This window comes from Lolium rigidum, chromosome 5, assembly GCF_022539505.1.
Source record: "Lolium rigidum isolate FL_2022 chromosome 5, APGP_CSIRO_Lrig_0.1, whole genome shotgun sequence".
NCBI classification, from domain to species: Eukaryota; Viridiplantae; Streptophyta; class Magnoliopsida; order Poales; family Poaceae; genus Lolium; species Lolium rigidum.
In genome coordinates this window covers 271,019,228-271,036,115 of record NC_061512.1, presented here as the reverse complement: position 1 = coordinate 271,036,115, position 16,888 = coordinate 271,019,228, and the positions used below count along the sequence as shown (strand labels likewise).

At 45.4% G+C, this 16,888-nt stretch overlaps 1 protein-coding gene across 1 annotated transcript; it reads left to right on the top strand.

Moving 5' to 3' along the window:
- Positions 1-520: 520 nt before the first annotated feature.
- Positions 521-3,338, top strand: LOC124657694 (wall-associated receptor kinase 3-like). The gene is made up of 2 exons (XM_047196208.1): positions 521-1,580; positions 2,080-3,338. Exons 1-2 carry the CDS (start codon positions 521-523, stop codon positions 3,261-3,263), a joined length of 2,244 nt encoding a protein of 747 aa, XP_047052164.1. The 3' UTR covers positions 3,264-3,338.
- The last annotated feature ends 13,550 nt before the right edge of the window (positions 3,339-16,888 follow it).

Genomic DNA, 16,888 nt, shown 5'->3' with positions numbered 1-16,888 from the left:
TCTTTTGCCTCTAAAATATAGGTTTTACATTACCTCCCTATTATACATCATTTGTTGAAGATGTACTTAAAATGTGTTCAATTGTAGCTAGATAAACCTAGCTTTATGTATCTATCATCACAATATTCTAATATGCAAAAGCTAGTTAAACTCGCAAGCCCACGCCAGATGCATGCACCCAGCCTACTCCAGGACACAGTCAACGATGCATGCGCGCGTTTGGTTGGTCAAGCAAGCGAGCATGTACACACTGTCACCGTACGGTGCGAGTTGTCTACTACAACTTGATATCATGTCTTCTCTCATTAGGTAAGGTTATGCATCTACTCTAGTACGACTGTACAAGTTGATCAATCTTTATAACGGACTCGAGAGACAATCATCAGTCATGGATGGGTTCATGGGATAAGACTATGATGGATGGATGATGGATAAGATGGTGATCGCAGACTAGCCATATCTATCCCCGCGACATATGATGATTATTCCGGCGGGGGCTCGGCGGCAGCTGCTGCCCCTGATGGTGTCGCTGCTGCTGCTCTGCTCGGCGGCTGCTGCTCAGCCCGTACAAGGCGCAGGAGCAGGACCGCCGCCGAACTGCCCAACCAGGTGCGGCAACGTGAGCGTGCCGTACCCGTTCGGCATCGGCGACGGGTGCTACTGGCCGGGCTTCAACCTCACCTGCGACCGGACGCGCCTGCTGCTCGTCGGCGGCGGCGGCACCCTCCAGGTCGTGGAGATCTCCCTGGCAAACTCCACGGTGCGCGTTGTGGACAGCGCGGGACAGGTCAACCTCACCTTCGACGGGGCGGTCGACGGCAACGGCACGTGGGTCGGCGCCGGCGCCGGCCCGTACGTGGTGTCCGAGAGGCACAACCAGTTCGTCGTCACGGGATGCAACGTGCAGGCCACGCTGGTCGGGGACGGCGGCGGCAACAACGTCATCAGCGGCTGCTCCTCCTTCTGCTCCATCAACGACAAGTGGACGGGCGTCGTCACGAGCTCCCCAGGCGACGGCGCCGCGGCCGCGTGCTCCGGCATCGGCTGCTGCGAGACGCCCATCCCCATCGGCCGCCCCTCCTACGGCGTGCAGTTCAAGTACCTAGACTCGAGCCACGAGCACGACGACAAGCTGCCCATCGCGGTGCGCATCGCCGAGCGAGGCTGGTTCGACGCCACCTCCGCCGCGCTACTCAACGACTCGACCGGGTACGCCCCCTCGCGCCGGCCGGCGGCCCCCGTGGTTCTCGAATTCGCGGTGGATTCGAACCCGGTGGTGATGCCGGGAGTGGCGACGTCGGGCTGCCCCAAGGACGCGGCGAGGAGCGCGTGCCGCAGCAGCCTCAGCTCCTGCCTCAACGTCACCGGCAACTACCGCAGCGGTTACGTGTGCCGGTGCCACGACGGGTACCAGGGCAACCCTTACCTTGCCGGTGGATGCAAAGACGTCGACGAGTGCGCGTTGCCGGGCATCTGCTCCGGCAAGTGCACCAACACGGCCGGAGGGTACCTTTGCAGGTGTCCGCGCGGCACCAGTGGCGACCCGCGCATCAAAAATGGTTGCGTCAAGTCTTCCCTAGGTGAGCACAACACCGTTGAATTTGCATCGATTCAAGTACGTTGCGCATTGGTGATTACTCTGCTCTCTTTGTTTTCTTCCCTAAAAATGGATCTCTCCCCTATTTCAATTAAAAGAAACCGAGATACAAGTTCGTCACAATGCCCCCCACCATAAGTTTCTCCTCCCAAGTGATTTCAAAGAACCAGCTTGAGGTTCAGTCGAGGTTCAGGTAAGAGAAACTAAACGAAATACTCCCTCCGATAGTTTGAAACCACGACACTTATTATGAATTTGGAGGACATATTTGATTGCTTCGTTTTGCATTAAAGATTTACTTATTTTGAGGTTACCTTTTTAGAGCCACAGGCCACATGACCACGCTCCGTTTTCACTGAAAATGAAACAACATCAGTGTACAAATCATATTACTTATTACAACTTACATGCCTCATCCTATTTTTAGGCCATTTACATCACATGTTCTTCCTGATAACTAAGAAACATATTTTATTTTCCAGGCTTAAGTATTGGCATAGGAATTGGCAGTGGCGCTGGCCTTCTACTCCTGGTACTTGGTGCTATCTTTGTGACTCGAAAGCTGAAGCATCGTAGAGCAAAAATGCTGAGGCAGAAATTCTTCAAGCAAAACCGTGGGCATCTGTTGCAGCAATTGGTGTCACAAAAGGCTGACATTGCTGAGAGAATGATCATACCCTTGGGGGAGCTGGATAAGGCAACAAATAGTTTCGACAAAGCTCGTGAGATCGGAAAAGGAGGGCACGGCACGGTCTACAAAGGGATCATGCCGGACCTGCATGTCGTGGCTATTAAGAAGTCCAAAGTCGCAGTCCAAAGGGAAATCGATGAGTTCATAAATGAAGTAGCTATTCTATCGCAGATCAACCATCGAAATGTCGTGAAGCTTTTCGGGTGCTGCCTTGAAACAGAGGTGCCACTACTGGTGTATGAGTTTATTTCCAACGGAACACTTTATCATCATCTTCATGCGGAGGGACCAACATCATTGCCATGGAAGGTTAGGCTAAGAATTGCAACGGAAACCGCGGGAGCTCTCGCGTACCTTCACTCTGCCGTCGCGTTCCCTATAGTCCATAGGGATATCAAGTCCCAGAACATTCTATTGGATGACACTCTGACAGCAAAGGTATCAGACTTTGGAGCTTCTAGGGGTATTCCAAGCGATGAAACAGGTGATGTTGAAACTGCTATCCAGGGAACTCTGGGGTACCTAGATCCCTTATACTGCTCCACGGGGATTCTTAATGAAAATAGCGATGTCTATAGCTTTGGTGTCTTTCTCATGGAGTTGCTGACCAGAAAGAAACCATATCTATACCGGTCATCCGAGGAGGACAACCTCATTACACATTTCACCTCCATGCTCATGAAAGGCGATCTGGTCGATGTGTTGGATCCTCAGGTCGTGGATGAAGGGGGCAAAGAAGTTGAAGAGGTTGCCATGCTGGCAGCCGCCTGTGTGAGGCTGCAAGGAGAACACCGACCGACCATGAGGCATGTGGAGATGAATCTAGAGAACCTTCGGGCATCACATGTTAAGGTTCTGGCACTTGATATGAATGCACCAAGTTATGCATTGATCGAGGGTACAAACACGGAGGAGGTAAGCAGACAATATAGTTTAGAAGAAGAATATTTGTTGTCATCAAGATACCCTCGGTAGAGGATGTAATTTAAGCGTTGTAAGTTTTTTTTTAAATAGCTTGAGTGACAACATATGTACGAAACATTATGGGAAGTAGCACAGTTGTGAGGGCATGATATTTGGTGTTCATATTTACTTCTATATTATGAGGGCATATTTCATCTACATAACACAATCTTCATAGGAAATACAAAGTCTTTCGATGTGGAGATATTTTTGTGGTCTACCTTTGACATTTAGTTTTATATATGATTATGTTTATAAGAAATACCTCTGAACGGAATCATAGTTGTTTCGGTTGTATAACTTTTTGTAAAATGTGCATTTCACGAACACTAGATTAGCTAAAAAAATAAATGCGATAACAACTTTGAGTCTTCCAACTTGCTAACTGAAGAGAAAACCCAGAATAAACCTTCTCACTAGGCAGAAAAAAAACATATCTGCTAGCTACGTGTATGTATTCCGGAAAAAAAATGAAAGATATTAAAGTGTCAAAAAATCAATTTTATTTGCTAGAATCGCTAGCCGCATCGATGCCTCCAAGTCTAAAGTGATAAGTCACAAATAGTCACGCGAGCGCATGTGCTATGTGGGTATAGTGCAAGGCAATGCGTTATTCTAGCATTTTACACGTGTACAAAATCTCTCCTTATAAGTTAGTCTCAACTTTCTTTCCTTACAATGTGGGACTAAAATGTGGTATAGCTTTGGGACATGGCGTTTTTGCTCCCATGTGCATATGCTTCCTTTTTGAAATGCATTTTGAACATATTTGCAAATATCAAAAAAATCTAAAATAAAACGCATGTATATCTCAACATCCTAGATGCCAACTGACAAGGTATTAGCTTGTCAATGCCTACAAGTTGTAGACTAGGGTTTCGAAAGTAGAGAGGAAGTAGATCTCGAAGTTTTCAGCCGAAAAGGTGCTCGGCTGCTAAAAACTAGGGTTGTGTTGACAATGAATCGATCCTTTCTTTCTCCCTCGACTCCCCCTTATATAGGAGGCAGAGCCGAGGGTTTCGTGATGTACAAGTTACAGACATCGGGAAACTCTTTGAGTTCGTCCTGTATAGTTACAAGTCTCTATTCCTAATATATCTCTATCTTTCATATCGACGCTTTTCTGGGCTTCTGGGCTTTATAATCTTCGAGTCGTGGGCCTTCCGTAAACCCCGGGTACCTTATTCGGTAGGCCCATTGGGGATGCCTATGTCAGTAGCCCCCGAGATTTTGCTTGAATCGTAGAATAGAGTAAAATCTCCATCATTACAATCAATTCATAACTTCTTCGGGTTACCAAATTATTTCTATATATATTGTGCAGTGATATTGGTAAATGGGGCTGGTTCATCTGACGAATCAGGTACCAATTAACTTCTCTTGTGGAAAACCGGCAAAAACCTACTTCAAGGCCGAGTCCCTGGACTCGACCCCGGTATACTGGCGTAATTCGATATGTGCCGCTTAAGATCTTACCATGATCCAAATTCCAGTCATATTTTATCGAGTACCTAACGCGTCCGTTAGGATTTTTCTTCACATCTGCTGATACGGGAAAAAGTAGCAGAGCGCATTCGGGTGCGATATCACACCACACAGGACAGATCCCGGGGAGTTTCCTTCGTAAAATATTACGGCATTCAGAGATTTTTTTTTGCGGCGGACGCGCTCTGAGAATATATTGTCGAGTACCTTTTTCGGCTGTTGGAATGTCATATTTATTCGAGTCATGATGACTTACTATCTTGACCTCCCGATGGGAGTATATGAAGAGTTATGTTTTAACTCGAAGATGTATAAAGTTACTCCTCGTATTTCATCGGGTGCGGGACCAGTGCTCCCGATGGGAGTAGCCCCCGAGGCTACAGCCAAGTGCTCATACTTGGTTGTAGGCTCACCTTTTTGATGTCTTGTCGCTATATTGTCAGCTTCCCATCGTTTTCATTTTTATCGGGTGCGCGACCAGCGCTCCCGATGGGGGTAGCCCCCGAGGCTACATGCAAGTGCTTGTACTTGGTTGTAGGCTTATTTTTTTCTATTTTGTATCAACTCGATATTTTCTTTTGCTGCCTCCTACCATATTTCTGATAAGAGTAGCCCCCGAGCGTATGACCAAATGCTTTGTATTTGATCATAAGCTCCCGATATTTTTCTGGTTAGCTCACTCGTTGTTTTCCCTGTCGCTATATTTGATAGAAACACTCGATGTTTTTCTTCAGATGATGATATCATTGCTGACGATAGCCACGACCACCTCCTTGAAAACCACGGCTCCTTGTTGGAGATATGCCCAAGAGGCAATAATAAAATGGTTATTATAATATATCTTTGAGTTTATGATAATGTTTACGTACCATGCTATAATTGTATTAACCGAAACATTGATACATGTGTGTTATGTGAACAACAAGGAGTCCCTAGTAAGCCTCTTGTATAACTAGCTTGTTGATTAATAGATGATCATAGTTTCATGATCATGAACATTGGATGTTATTAATAACAAGGTTATGCCATTATGTGAATGATGTAATGGACACACCCAATTAAGCGTAGCATAAGATCACGTCATTAAGTTATTTGCTATAAGCTTTCGATACATAGTTACCTAGTCCTTTCGACCATGAGATCATGTAAATCACTTATACCGGAAGGGTACTTTGATTACATCAAACGCCACTGCGTAAATGGGTGGTTATAAAGGTGGGATTAAGTATCCGGATAATATGAGTTGAGGCATATGGATCAACAGTGGGATTTGTCCATCCCGATGATGGATAGATATACTCTGGGCCCTCTCGGTGGAATGTCGTCTAATTAGCTTGCAAGCATATGAATGGTTCATAAGAGATGACATATCACGGTACGAGTAAAGAGTACTTGTCGGAGACGAGGTTGAACGAGGTATAGAGATACCGATGATCAAACCTCGGACAAGTAAAATATCGCGTGACAAAGGGAATCGGTATCGTATGTGAATGGTTCAGTCGATCACTAAAGTCATCGTTGAATATGTGGGAGCCATTATGGATCTCCAGATCCCGCTATTGGTTATTAGTCAGAGAGAAGTCTCAAACCATGTCTACATAGTTCGCGAACCGTAGGGTGACACACTTAAGGTTTGATGTCGTTTAAGTAGATATGGAATGTGGAATGGAGTTCGAAGTTTTGTTCGGAGTCTCGGATGGGATCCAGGACATCCGAGGAGGTCCGGAATGGTCCGGAGAATAAGATTCATATATAGGAAGTCATTTTCTAGGTTTGAAAATGATCCGGTATTTTTTCTGGAAGGTTCTAGAAGAGTCCGGAAGAAATCAGCATGGAAGGTGGAGTCCCAGAGGGACTCCACCCACCTTGGCCGGCCAGCCTAAGGGAGGAGGAGTCCCAAGTGGACTCCTCCCCATGGTGGCCGGCCACCCCACCAAGGAAAGGGGGGAGTCCCACTCCCCCTAGGTTTGGTCATATGGAAGGTTTATGTTGGGGTCTTATTCAGAGACTCTTGACCTAATCCTTGGGGCTTCCACCTATATAAAGAGAGGAGGGGAGGGGCTGGCCGGCCACTCTTGGCTCCACCCTGGCCGCACCCCTATGAGGGCCGGCGCCCAAGCCCCCTCTCCCCAAAACCCTAGCTACCTCTCCTCCACCACCTCTCCCGCATATGCTTAGCGAAGCTCCGCCGGAGATCTCCATCGACACCGCCACCACGCCGTCGTGCCGTCGGGATTCCAAGGAGGATCTACTACTTCCGCTGCCCGCTGGAACGGGGAGAAGGACGTCGTCTTCATCAACACCGAACGTGTGACCGAGTACGGAGGTGCTGCCCGATTGTGGCACCGTCAAGATCTTCTACGCGCTTTTGAATGCAGCAAGTGATCGTCTACCGCAGCAACGAGAGCCTCCTCTTGTAGGCTTTGGAAATCTTCAAGGGTTAGTCTCGTTCATCCCCTCGTTGCTCCCGTCTTCTAGATTGCATCTTGGCTTGGATTGCGTTCTCGCGGTAGGAATTTTTTGTTTTCTATGCTACGAATCCCATCACTCCTGTCACGTCTCTGAAGTGTAGGTCCAAAGTTCTGCACGGTTGACACGTTGCACAAGTGGGGGACACACGTCCTCTGCAATTACCGGCACGCGCGCAGTAATTTCTGTCTTGTAACCTCTCACCAAAAAGATGATTATACCCTTGTTGATACGTGTAAGGCGTAAGATTCATTTTCATTTCATCCAACGGTGCGACGGATCGGTTCCTCGCTATAAAACTGCCCCTTCGTCCTCATTCTCCCCCTTCGTTGCGTTGTTCTTCTCTCTCCTCTCTCCAGTTCCGCCATTGCCGTCCCAAGCTCCTCACGTTCGCGCTTCCAATCAACTCCTTTCTCCACTAGAGCTCGCTTTTATGCCGCCGCGCACCAAACTGCTGAGGCACACCGCTCCAGGCACCAACACAACGATGGAGAATGCGGAGATCTCTGGATGGGAGAGATCCAAAATCTCCAACCAGGACCAGAAGACCCTCAAGAAACTTGGCCTGTCAAGAAGGAGGGCTCGCTGATCTTCCCTGGTGACGAAAGCTTCCCGCATCCTCCGATTGGATACCAGGTAACTTTCATCGATCACCTCGTCCGCAGCCTTTCCACCCCCATCCACGAGTTTCTTCGTGGACTTCTCTTTGTTTACGGGATTCAGCTGCATCAGCTGACCCCCAACTCCATTCTCCACATCTCGATTTTATCACCTTGTGCGAGTGCTTTCTCGGGACCCATCCTCATTGGGGCCTGTGGAAACGCATTTTCTATCTCCGGCGCAACAGCTCCCGCAACGTCGCCTACAATGTGGGCGGCGTGGTCATCTGTGTCCGTCCCGAAGTTGACTACTTCGACATCAAGTTCCCCGACTCCGTCCAAGGGTGGCGCAGGAGGTGGTTGTACGTCGAGGAGGACTACAACAACTCCCAAGAATACAACATCGCTCCTTTTGATGGTGTCGTAAAAATCCTCAGGCGCTGATCCTGGGACGCCGAGGCTTCTGACGAACAAAGGACAGCTACGGATGCTCTGATGAAGCGCATCCACGAGCTCCAGAACACCCGCGGTGAAGAATTGTCGGGTGTTCAAATCACTGCTTATTTCCTTAGGATCAGGGTGCAACCTCTGCAGGCTCGCAAAAACCCCCTTTGGATGTACGCTGGCGAGAAAGACGTTGATCGCCTATCCAAAGATCTCTCTGTGAAAGACTTGGAGAAGCTCATTCGACGTTTCTTCTCATTAAGCAAGAAACATGATGTTCCAATCTCCTGCCGCGTGGAGCCGTATAGTGGCAACCACACCCTTCCCGAAGTAAGGAACTTTTTCTTCAAGTTGTGCTTTTACTTTTCGACTGCTTCCTCATTTGTTTTGGATATTCATATTGATCTTGCTTTTTCATCTTGCAGAACCACCAAGTTCTATCTTCTCTTCCTCCCCTTCCTGAAGGTGGAGAGGTGGACGAGCGAGCTGTTGTCACTGATGACTCGCAAGAACCCTCTCGTCCTGAGAGTGGAGTCACGGGATCTCACAAATCCGCGGCTTCCTCCGAAAAAGAAACTGAACCGGATCCTTCCGAATCAGGCCGCTCTACTCCTTCCGCTGTTTCTCCAAGGAGTGAGAGGAAAAGGGATGAAGTTGAAGATTCCGGCACCTCCAAGCCCACGGATCCAGCTTCCGAAGAAACATCACCCGAAGAAGAGGGTACCTTTAACCCTTACGATGACGCGGGCTCCGTTAGCTCGTGAGCTTCTTTATTGTTATTTTTTGTCAAACTTCTTTTCCGTCGACATACTCATTTTTCTATGTTGATAGTGGCAAAGAGGAAGAAAAAGAGGAACCCGAGGTTCATGGTACGACTCTAACGAGTACCTCACATACCTTGGTTCTCTCTGAAGAACGCCGTACCGCCGAGGAATCTTCGCCTCCCCCTCAACAACACGTAGAAACGTCGAGTCCTATAGCCAGCCCCCGAGCCCCCTCGCCGAAGAGAGCAATGATTGGGGATGGCGATAGCCATGCAATTGTTGCGGGGAGTTCCTCGACTCCTTCTTTGGACGATGTAAGTCTTTTTATTCTTGATTCGCTATTTTGCCATGCCATTCTATCTTTGATCGTTTGCCGAATTTTTTCCTCCTCTGATCTTGTTTTCCTGACGCTCTTTCTTATAGCCTGTGATGAAGCATCTCATCAAACTTGGCTCCCAATTTATTGGGTTTCGTGACGCAGCCGAAGATTTGAGAGGTGATGCCCTCTTTGTTTTGAGTGAGCCATTTTTCTCGGTAAACCTATTTTGTATCTGACAACGAAATTTTTCCTTTTGCCTCTATTTTCAGAGAACCTCGACCGAGCCGAGAAACGCGCTGACGAGCTCGCTATTAAGCTTGAGCAAAGCGAAAAGGCTCGCGAGAAAAGTGAACAAGATGACGCTATTGTTGAAGATCTTCGCCAAAGGCTCCACAAAGCTGAAAATTCTCTGAGCGACAAGATTTCTCAACAGAGCGCGCGTGAGAATGCCATCATTGATCATTTGGAGACCCAGAGCCGACGATTTGTTAGTAAATGTCTTCCTTCGCCTGCCTCTGTTTTATCTTGCTTCTCTGAATATTGATGAACTTCTGCTTTGCTCCAGCAGGGAGGATGGGTGAGGATTTTACTTTACACGAAGGTGCCGAGGATCGTCTTCTCGACACTCTTTCCATCCTCGAACTGCACGGCGACCTGGTGCGCACTAATATTTCGGAATCTCGTGCTGCATTTAAGCGACTATTCCCTCACTTCTTTCCTAAGCAGACACAGCCTGAGATTTTCTCTGAGCTCGTGCATCGCTTTCGAGGCGAAGAAGATCCTTCCTTGGTCTACCGGCAGGAGAACTTGAAGGTTGGAGTCGAGGGAACTATTGCCTTGGTTGCTGACAGCCGCCAAGACGTCGACTGGGCGAAGGTTGGCGACCCCAAGGGGATAAACAAGGAAAAATGGAATACTTTAGTGAAAGCTGCAAACCCTCACTCGAAGAAAATCCTCGCCTTCCTCGGGCACAAACCTGCTGCATCTGCTAGCACTGCCAAGCCGGAGGTCAAGTAGACCAACCTATCCCTTTGTCTTTTTCTTTTTTTTTCCTTTTGAATTGTCCGTTGTTTGATAAACTGGAAGGGGTTCGGATGATAACTTTGAAGGTGGACTTTTTAGGTATAGATGCATCTTCGGATAGCGGTCTATGTACTTTGTCGTAATTCCCTGATTAAATCTCATAGTAGTCATCATGATATATGTATGTGCATTGTTATGCCTTCTTTATTTGTCAATTACCCAACTGTAATTTGTTCACCCAACATGCTATTTCTTATCGAAGAGACACCACTAGTGAACTGTGGACGCCGGTCCATTCTTTACATCTGAAATACAATCTACTGCAAACTCTGTTCTTTACTGTTCTTCACAAACAAACATCATCTTCCACACTATACATTTAATCCTTTGTTTACAGCAAGCCGGTGAGATTGACAACCTCACTGTTACGTTGGGGCAAAGTACTTTGATTGTGTTGTGCAGGTTCCACGTTGGCGCCGGAATCCCCGGTGTTGCGCCGCACTACACTCCGTCACCAACGACCTTCACGTGATCCTTGACTCCTACTGGTTCGATAAACCTTGGTTTCTTACTGAGGGAAACTTGCTGCTGTACGCATCACACCTTCCACTTGGGGTTCCCAACGGGCGTGTGCTTTACGCGTATCAAGCTAAATTTCTGGCGCCGTTGCCGGGGAAATCAAGACACGCTGTAAGGGGAGTCTCCCACATCCAATCTCTTTACTTTGTTTTTGTATTGCTTTACTTTATTTTATTTACTGCTTTGTTTGTTTTCTATATCAAAAATACAAAAAAATTAGTTGCTAGCTTTACTTTATTTACTGTCTTGTTCTCTATATAAAAAAATAGAAAAAAATTAGTTACTTGCATTTACTTTATTTAGTTTGCTTTATTTACTACTGCTAAAATGAATACTCCTGAAAATACCAAGTTGTGTGACTTCACTAGCACAAATAATAATGATTTCCTATGCACACCTATTGCTCCACCTGCTACTACAGCAGAATTTTTTGAAATTAAACCTGCTTTACTAAATCTTGTTACGACAGAGCAATTTTCTGGTGTTAGTTCTGATGATGCTGCTGCTCATCTTAATAATTTTGTTGAACTTTGTGAAATGCAAAAGTATAAGGATGTAGATGGTGACATTATAAAATTAAAATTGTTTCCTTTCTCCTTAAGAGGAAGAGCTAAAGATTGGTTGCTATCTTTGCCTAAGAATAGTATTGATTCATGGACTAAATGTAAAGATGCTTTCATTGGTAGATATTATTGATACGTCCATTTTGCATCACCATTTTATATCATAATTTGCTGTTGTTCATTGATATATTTCATATTTGGAGATGATACTTATGTTATTTCATCTATTTTGCATGTTTCATGATTATTTGGGGATCGCGCACTGATGCGTGCAGTCGACACGTCCGTTGGGAACCCCAAGAGGAAGGTGTGATGCGTACAGTAGCAAGTTTTCCCTCAGAAAGAAACCAAGGTTTAATCGAACCAGTAGGAGCCAAGAAGCACGTCGAAGGTTGATGGCGGCGGGATGTAGTGCGGCGCAACACCAGGGATTCTGGCGCCAACGTGGAACCTGCACAACACAACCAAAGTACTTTGCCCCAACGATACAGTGAGGTTGTCAATCTCACCGGCTTGCTGTAACAAAGGATTAGATGTATAGTGTGGATGATGATTGTTTGCAGAAAACAGTAGAACAAATATTGCAAGTAGATTGTATTCAATGTAAAAGAATGGACCGGGGTCCACAGTTCACTAGAGGTGTCTCTCCCATAAGATAAATAGCATGTTGGGTGAACAAATTACAGTTGGGAAATTGACAAATAGAGAGGGCATGACCATGCACATACATGATATGATGAGTATTGTGACATTTAATTGGGCATTACGACAAAGTACATAGCCCGCTATCCAGCATGCATCTATGCCTAAAAAGTCCACCTTCAGGTTATCATCCGAACCCCTTCCAGTATTAAGTTGCAAACAATAGACAATTGCATTAAGTATGGTGCGTAATGTAATCAATAACTACATCCTTGGACATAGCATCAATGTTTTATCCCTAGTGGCAACAAGACATCCACAACCTTAGAACTTTCTCGTCATCGTCCTGCATTTAATGGAGGCATGAACCCACTATCGAGCATAAATACTCCCTCTTGGAGTTAAGAGAAAAAACTTGGCCGGAGCCTCTACTAATAACGGAGAGCATGCAAGATCATAAACAACACATAGGTAATAGATTGATAATCAACATAACATAGTATTCTCTATCCATCGGATCCCAACAAACACAACATATAGCATTACAGATAGATGATCTTGATCATGTTAGGCAGCTCACAAGATCCGACAATGAAGCACATAAGGAGAAGACGACCATCTAGCTACTGCTATGTACCCATAGTCCAGGGGTGAACTACTCACTCATCACTCCGGAGGCGACCATGGCGGTGAAGAGTCCTCCGGGAGATGATTCCCCTCTCCGGCAGGGTGCCGGAGGCGATCTCCTGAATCCCCCGAGATGGGATTGGCGGCGGCGGCGTCTCTGGAAGGTTTTCCGTATCGTGGCTCTCCGTACTGGGGGTTTCGCGACGAAGACTATATGTAGGCGGAAGGGCGGGTAAAGTGGCGTCACGAGGGGCCCACACAACAGGCCGGCGCGGCCAGGGCTTGGGCCGCGCCGCCATGGTGTGTCGCCACCTCGTGGCCCCACTTCGTCTCTCCCTCGGACTTCTGGAAGCTTCGTGGAAAAATAGGCCCCTGGGCGTTGATTTCGTCCAATTCCGAGAATATTTCCTTACTAGGATTTCTGAAACCAAAAACAGCAGTAAAACAACAACCGGCTCTTCGGCATCTCGTTAATAGGTTAGTTCCGGAAAATGCATAAATATGACATAAAGTATGCATAAAACATGTAGATATCATCAATAATGTGGCATGGAACATAAGAAATTATCGATACGTCGGAGACGTATCACGCACCGGAGTCAGGATTCTGCTGGAAAAAGCACCGTCAGAATGCAATATTTCGGAAGATCAACAGTTGACGGAAATTATATGAAAAATCCTATTTTTCCAGAAGACGAAGGGAGCCAGAAGGGGGAGCCGAGGGGAGCCGAGGTGGGCCCACCTCATAGGCTGGCGCGGCCCAAGGCCTGGCCGCGCCGCCTTGTGAGGAGGGGGCCCACCGCCCCCTCTTGCCTCCTTTTCTTCGCGTACATCTTCGTCCCGAAAACCTAAGCTCCGGGGATAGTCGCGAAGAGTCACAGGCCGCCTCGCGGGGCGGAGAACACCGGAGAGAAAAGAGCTCTCCGTCAGGCTGAAATCCGCCGGGAAATTCCCTCCCGGAGGGGGAAATCGACGCCATCGTCACCGTCATCGAGCTGGACATCATCTCCATCATCATCACCATCATCATCATCATCATCATCACCGCCATCTCCACCGCTGCACCTCGTCACCGCTGTAACAATTTGGGTTTAATCTTGATTGTTTGATAGGGGAAACTCTCCCGGTGTTGATTTCTACTTGTTATTGATGCTATTGAGTGAAACTATTGTACCAAGGTTTATGTTCAGATTGTTATTCATCATCATATCACCTCTGATCATGTTCCATATGATGTCTCGTGAGTAGTTTGTTTAGTTCTTGAGGACATGGGTGAAGTCTAAATGTTAGTAGTGAATTATGTTGGTTAGTATTCAATGTTGTGATATTTAAGTTGTGGTGTTATTCTTCTAGTGGTGTCGTGTGAACGTCGACTACATGACACTTCACATTTATGGGTCTAGGGGAATGCATCTTGTATTCGTTTGCCAATTGCGGGGTTGCCGGAGTGACAGAAACCTAAACCCCCGTTGGTATATCGGTGCAGGAGGGATAGCAGGATCTCAGAGTTTAAGGCTGTGGTTAGATTTATCTTAATTACTTTCTTGTAGTTGCGGACGCTTGCAGGGGGTATAATCACAAGTATGTATTAGTCCTAGGAAGGGCGGTACATTAGCGTAGGTTCACCCACACAACACTTATCAAAACAATGATGATTAATCAGCTATATGAAGCGAAAGCACTAGACTAAATTCCCGTGTGTCCTCAAGAACGTTTGGTCATTATAAGTAAACAAACCGGCTTGTCCTTTGTGCCAACAAGGATTGGGCCACTCGCTGCAATTATTTCTCTCGCACTTTACTTACTTGTACTTTTATTCATCTGCTATATCAAAACCCCCTGAATACTTGTCTGTGAGCATTTACAGTGAATCATTCATCGAAACTGCTTGTCAACACCTTCTGCTCCTCGTTGGGTTCGACACTCTTATTTATCGAAAGTACTACGATACACCCCCTATACTTGTGGGTCATCAAGACTATTTTCCGGCACCGTTGCGGGGAGTGAAGCGCTATTGGTAAGTGGAATTGGTAAGGGAAACTTTTTACTGTACGTGCTGTTTTTATTTCTGCCTGCTGCTATAATTCATTATGGAGAGGTCTTCTCTTGAATTCCTCTTTGGGAAATCTACTACTACTGCAAGGGTAGTGGATGAGGCACCAGGTGAGAACGAGGTTCCATACAAAATACCTATGAAAATTATTGAACGTGTTGTGGATAACCGCTATGAAGGGGATGGAACTGTCCATCCTGGTGATCATTTCATCGCTTTTACATGAATTATGCGGGTTATTCAAATGTGCAGTATTGCTATGGATGAAGTTAGGAAGAAACTATTCTCTATATCGTCTGTCCGGTAAAGCAGCAGCACCGGTATAAATTGCTCGAAGAATAGGGATTCTCTTGATTGGGAGGACATTGTGCCTTTATTTTATTCCAAATTCTATCCTCCAAGTGAAATTCACAAAGATCGGAACCGCATATATAATTTCTGGCCTCATGATGGAGAAAGTATTGCCCAAGCTTGGGGGAGATTGAAGTCTTTAATGCTCAAATGCCCCATTCATGAGCTTCCCGGTAATATTATTATTGATAATTTCTATGCAAGACTTGTCCTTTCAAGATAAGACTTTGCTGGATACTTCTTGTTCTCGGATCATTTACACGCAACAAAGAAGAGTTTAAAAGGGACCTTCTTGATCGGATCCAGGAGAATACTCGAAGGATGGGAGAACGACAAAGATAGAGAGTCGGTATAAACTATGATTATAAATGCATTGAAGTTTTATGGATACTGATAAATTTCGTAATATGAGTGCTACTTATGGTCTTGATTCTCAAGTCGTTGCAAATTTTTATAAAGCTTTTGCATCTCACTTTGAATTGCCTAGGAAGAATTTTGATAAGTATCATGAACCGTATAAAGATAAAATTGATTCATCTATAAATAAATGTGCTATAATTGAAACTGTTGATCATATTCTTCCTGAAGCTTATATTGAGAAAACTCCTTTCCCTGCTAAAATGAAGGAGTACTCTGTTATATCTAGTGCGGTTAATAAAAGTGTAAAGAAACCTGTAGAACCTGAAGAACAAGTTAAGGTTGAATCTGCTGTTGCAATAGTTAAAGATCTTTCTGTGAAGATGCTTCTAATATTGTTTCGCATCCTAATAAGTCTAGGAAAGCCAGTGTTCCTATGCTATCTGTTAGAATTGGTGATCATTGTTATTATGGTTTATGTGACATTGGTGCAAGTATTAGTGCCATTCCTTATGAGCTTTATAAGGAGATCATGCATGAAATTGGTTCTTGTGAACTTGAAGATATTGATGTGGTTATTCGGCTAGCTAATAGAGAAACTATCTCTCCTATTGGTATTGTTCGAGATGTGGAAGTTCTATGTGGTAAGATTAAATATCCTGCTGACTTTTTGGTACTTGGTTCTGCTGCTAGTAAGTATTGTCCTATTATTTTTGGTAGACCTTTCCTAAATACTTGTGGAGCTGTTATAGATTGCAAAAAGGAAAAAATTGTTACTAAATTTGCTGGTGAATCTTATGAGTTTAATTTCTCTAAATTTGCCAAAACTCCTTATAAAGCTGATTTGCCTAATAATGATTTTAGAGTTGAACAGTGTGCGTCTATTGCTCTTGCTCCTAATAATCCATTGCAGCAACATTTCGAGAATAGTGAGAGTGAAGTATTTAGGGAAGAAAGAAATGAGCTTGATGAAATTTTCCTTCGTCAACCTATTCTTAAACATGACTTGCCGGTTGAAGATTTAGGTACAACACCACCACCAAAGGAAGATCCTGTTTTTGATTTAAAACCGTTGCCTGATAATATTAAGTATGCTCATATTGATGATAAGAAAATATATCCTGTTATTATTAGTTCTAAGCTTTCAGATATTAAGGAAGAAAGGTTATTGGAAATATTGAAGAAACACCGAGGAGCTATTGGCTATACTCTTGATGACTTGAAGGGGATTTCTCCCTCTATTTGCCAACATGCTATCAATATGGAAGATGATGCAAAGCCTGTTGTTGAACATCAACGTCGTCTAGTTCCGAAGATGAAGGATGTGGTAAGGAATGAGGTATTAAAACTTCTTGAAGCTGG

Bases quoted from the DNA above. Each gene is read 5' to 3' on its own strand.
- LOC124657694 (XM_047196208.1), top strand. From the start codon at position 521: ATGGTGTCGCTGCTGCTGCTCTGCTCGGCGGCTGCTGCTCAGCCCGTA. The intron at 1,581-2,079 runs GTGAGCACAACA...TTTATTTTCCAG, and splicing joins TTGCGTCAAGTCTTCCCTAG to GCTTAAGTATTGGCATAGGA.